Genomic DNA, 4,571 nt, shown 5'->3' on the forward strand with positions numbered 1-4,571 from the left:
GGAGACCTGCACTTGCTGAGGGTCTGCCTGGGAAGATGGCTTTGCCCACACATCTTCTACGGCAAATTCATGCCAGGGTTTCTCCATGGCTATAATCCCGGCCTTGGCGCAGGACAGTGTTTGTGGTGGGGACTAAGTTTAGCATCCTCAGCCCCCACCTTTACTAAATGCCAGTAGAGCCCTCAGGCATTGGGCAGCCAAAAGCGTCCCCGCTACAGTCCCAACCACCTCTACTGAAAACCACCAAACAAAAGCCATGCACAGGAAACTTTAAGCATCAGAGCCAGGGTTCTAACATTACAAAGACTAAAATAATTCCAAGGGGGAGGGGTGGGAAGAGAGAGACAGAGAAGAGAGAGAGTGTGTGTACGTGTGCGTGTGTGTGTGTGTGTGTGTGTGTGAACTATGGGGATGGGACACAGAGATGAGGACAGGACAGACTTGGAACCGTCCCTCCAATTATGACACCTGGACTGCTAGATATCTGTTGAAGCCAAAAAAGATTTTTAAACCAAAACCTGCCAAGCCTCACAACAGTCCTGTGAGGTAGGTATTATTACACCCATTTTATAGATAGGGAAAGCTGAGCCCAGAGAACGTGCATGACCCGCCTATGATGCTCTTCCTCTCCCCCACTCTGTACGCCTTGGCTTCCTCTCAAGGGAGTAAGAGGAGCACAAGACACTCTGCCCTTCCAAATGCTAACGCTGGGAAAGGAGAAGCAAGCACTTTTGCGTGAAGGCAGCCTACGAAGTTTCCCGAATGACTGGTGGCTCTTGTCTGTCTGCTCCCAAAGCCGGGAAAATCTGAACCTGAGCCCAGGATGGGTGGAGGAGGCCGCAAGGGACAGAGGCAGATCTCAGTGGGACCCTGCAAGCCCCTCAGGCCGGGCAAGGGTCACAGGTCACAGCCGTGGCTGCCCTGCAGGCACTCCTGTTCCCCCTCCCCAAACCTGCACCCTTGGGGATGCTCGCCGCTGCTTTTTGGCAGGGAGGGTCTTCAGGCAGTCCCCACACACTTTGGAAAAGGGGCTACTCCCCTCTCATCCCTCCCAGGGGCCCAGAGGACAGAGTGTCAGGAATTCAACAAGAGAGCGAGGGGGTGGGAGCAGATGGCGGATTCCTCCATGATCACAGCCCCGGCTCCCCTCACTTCCCCAACCCCACAGGGACAATACCACGACATGGCCTGTAAGGGGCCCACGGGAGCACTTGGCAGACGCCTCCAACACTCAGTGGCTGGCCAGCGGGCTATTAACGACACAACTCCAGCTCCCTGGTCCCCTGCCTGACCCTGGGTGAGGGCAGCGGGACCCTCACCAGGGCCCACCAGAGCTGGCTGTTCCCTAGGGGCTGAAGCGGGGAGGGAGCGCATGAGCCAGGACTCAGGAGCTAAGGCACAGTCTAGCCCCACACGCAAGGGGTGTGCAAACCAGTGCGTGGAAAAGCAAAGGAAAACCCTGGGCACTCTCTCCCTGCACCTCCCCAACCCTGGGGTGAGAGCGGGGCACGGCTGAGCAGGAAGCAGACAGAAAACCCAAGGGCCCTCTCATCCAAAGCAACAGGGTCCCCGAGGTGAAGGCCAGCCTTGACGCAGGGATGGAGATGAACAGCCCTGGGCAGGGAGAAGCTGGAGGAGCACAGGAGCAGCTCCTCAAGCAAGATGGCGCCACCTGCTGCTTCAGGGGAAGAGGAGCAGCGCGGAGCTGGCGGCGAGCTCCCAGCAGTGGCCATGGTCCTGCCATGCCGAGGAGCAGGGCCAGCCAGCGCTGGCAGGGCTGGGGTGAGCGTTCCGTGGCCAAGAGGCCCACCTCTGCAGCCCTGATCCCCCAAGGAGAAATACTAGGAAAGGTGTAGGTGGCGCCCCGGTGCTCTGGGAAGGCCTGAGGGACCCTGCATGAGCCCTCAGGGCCCAGAGATCAGAGGAGCAGACTAGGTGGGCTAGGACCCCCCAAGACCAGGGTGGCAGCCCTAGATGGGAGGGTTCAGAGACTGAGCAGCTTGGGGTCTGGGGGTGGGGGCAGAACCAAGACAGGCAGGCAGGCACCCAGGGGTGGGGGGAAAGGGGAGTTCCTCACTAGAAGGACGTGGGGCAGCAGGAATCCATCAAAGCCTCTCACTGTAGGACCCTCCAGCAGCCTCCCACCCCCGGATCCCGTACAGAGTCCTCTGGCCACTCCCACCGTAGAAGGGTTAGTCCTCCCTACTCAGGGTCCAGCTACTGGGGCAGCCCTCCCCAACCCCCCCAAGTCTCTCACAAAGAGACATCTAGAGGAAAACCAAGGCATTCCCTGTCCAGGGTGGGGACACTGAAGGAGACCATCTACCCAGGTGTCGGGGGACCGGCCCTCCACACCGCTCCAGCCCCTCCTTTCCTTTCCTGAACCTTCCACAGGGCCCCTCCCTTGGCCAGCCCTTGTCCCTGGGGAGCCCTGGGGGGGAAGGGGGTGGGGCAGGCTAGACAGGACCCCAGTTTCTCCCCGCCCGGAAAGACTACAGTTTGAGCCAAGCAGCAGATGTCTCAGGCACGTGGGTTCACGGACACGGCTCAGGCATCAGTTTCATCGTTAGAAAGCGAGGCTCCCGGCGGCTGCTTGGCCCCGAGCAGGGCTCACACTTTTTTTGGTGCTTTCTCTTCCGCCTTGGAGCCAGGTAACCCATTCTCTGTATTATCGTTCCCTGACGAACTCACGAGGCACTCCTTCCTGAGAGGAGAGAGGAGAGAGGGGGGTGCTGGTGAGAGGAGGAACCCAAGTGATGGGTAAATGGTAGAGGAGGAGCCATGGTGCCCTGGGCCAGTGCTGGACCCTCTCCCTGGCCTTCTGTAGAGCTATGGTAGCCAGAGGCCAGGTTGCCTGACCTCTCTTCCTCCATATCCTCATCTATAGAATGGGTATAACGATGGTCCCTTCTTCATGGGGTTGCTGGGAGGAGTCAGTGAGCCCTTGGAACCGTGCCTGACCCACAGGAAGGTCTCAGTAAGGCTAGCATCACCCAGTCATCTCAACGTGGCAGAAGGCAGGGGTACCAGGCGCTGTTCCTAGAGATCAGTGCTGAGGGGCAATTGTCCGGCTGTGCCAACCCAAGGGTACAGGCCAGTGGGCAGTATGCCAAGGGCAAAGCGCTCCTCACCCAGGGCCCCGCAGGCCCTTCCTCCTGAAGCTCACTGTGACCAGAGGTAGAAGAACGAGATGGAAGGGGCACAGCAGATGTGAACAGGGGGTGGTGGGACAGGGCAGTAGGAAGGAGAGATGGAGATGGAGAGATGGAAGAAGGCGGAAGACACCCCCCAGGAGCATCAACACCCTGGCCACCCTGTGCTGGACATGCTCCAGTTTGAGTATAACGCCCCCCAACAGCAGTGCCCAGGATGCACAGGGCTCTCCAGGGAAGACCTGACTGCTACCTCACTCCCACCTTTCAGCTCATGAAAACCTCCAAGTCTTTTTCACTGCTGTTGTCGCTAAACTACATCTTAGCCTCACCCTGGGCTTCTATACCTGGGTTTGAGGCCTTCAGGAAGGACTTAACATTTTGTCCTCATCAATTTCATCTTGCAAGATTTAGTCCATAGCTCCAGCCTCTTAAGATCCTCCTAGATCCAGAAAATGGAACCCTCCTACACTGCTGGTGGGAATGTAAATTGGTGCAGTCACTATGGAAAACAGTACGTAGGTTTAGTTTTTTAAAACTAAAAATAGAGTTGCCATATGATCCAGCAATCCCACTCCTGGGCACATATCTGGAGAAAACTCTAATTCGAAAAGACACATGCACCCCAATGTTCACAGCAGCACTATTTACAATAGCCAAGACATGGAAGCAACCTAAGTGTCCATCCACAGATGAATGGATAAAGAAGATGTGGTACATGTATACAATGGAATATTACTCAGCCATAAAAAAGAATGAAATAATGCCATTTGCAGCAACATGGATGGACCTAGAGATGATCACACTAAGTGAAGTAAGTCAGAGAAAGACAAATACCATATGATATCACTTATATGTGGAATCTAAAATATGATACAAGTGAACTTATCTACGAAACAGAAGCAGACTCACAGGCATAGAAAAAAAAAACTTACGGTTACCAAAGGGGGAGAGATAAATTAGGAGTTTGAGATTAGCAGATACAAACTACGATATATAAAATAGATAAACCACAAGGTCCTACTGTATAGCACAGGGAACTATATTCAATATCTTGTAACAAACCATAATAGAAAAGAATCTGAAAAAGAATATATATGTATGTATGTACAACCGAATCACTTTGCCATACACCAGAAACTAACACAACATTGTAAATCAACTACACTTCAATCAAAAAAAAAAAAAAAAGATCCTCCTAGATCTCAATTTTGTTCTCCATCCAATATAGTTGCTAGGTTTCTTATATCACTCCTAGTGTAGTTCAAGTCTTAATAATAACAATGAACAAACAGAGCCCTGTGACATACCACTAAAGACCTCTATTCAGATGGGTCTATCTATCATCTACCTATCTATCTCAATACCTAAGGTATAGTCAACCTGGCCAATTCTTTACTAAGAATATTTCTTTACTAA

General features: G+C 53.4%; 1 protein-coding gene across 1 annotated transcript in view; it reads right to left on the reverse strand.

The window, feature by feature from the left end:
* Positions 1–1,751: 1,751 nt before the first annotated feature.
* The window catches only part of SCN4B (sodium voltage-gated channel beta subunit 4), a 15,675-nt gene continuing 12,855 nt past the window's right edge, over positions 1,752–4,571 (reverse strand). Inside the window, exon 5 of the mRNA XM_079929703.1 lies at positions 1,752–2,704. Within this exon, the coding sequence (XP_079785829.1) occupies positions 2,611–2,704 (94 nt within the window). The 3' untranslated portion in view covers positions 1,752–2,610. The remainder of the gene's footprint in view (positions 2,705–4,571) is intronic.

Source organism: Stenella coeruleoalba (assembly GCF_951394435.1).
Source record: "Stenella coeruleoalba genome assembly, chromosome: 8".
NCBI lineage: Eukaryota > Metazoa > Chordata > Mammalia > Artiodactyla > Delphinidae > Stenella > Stenella coeruleoalba.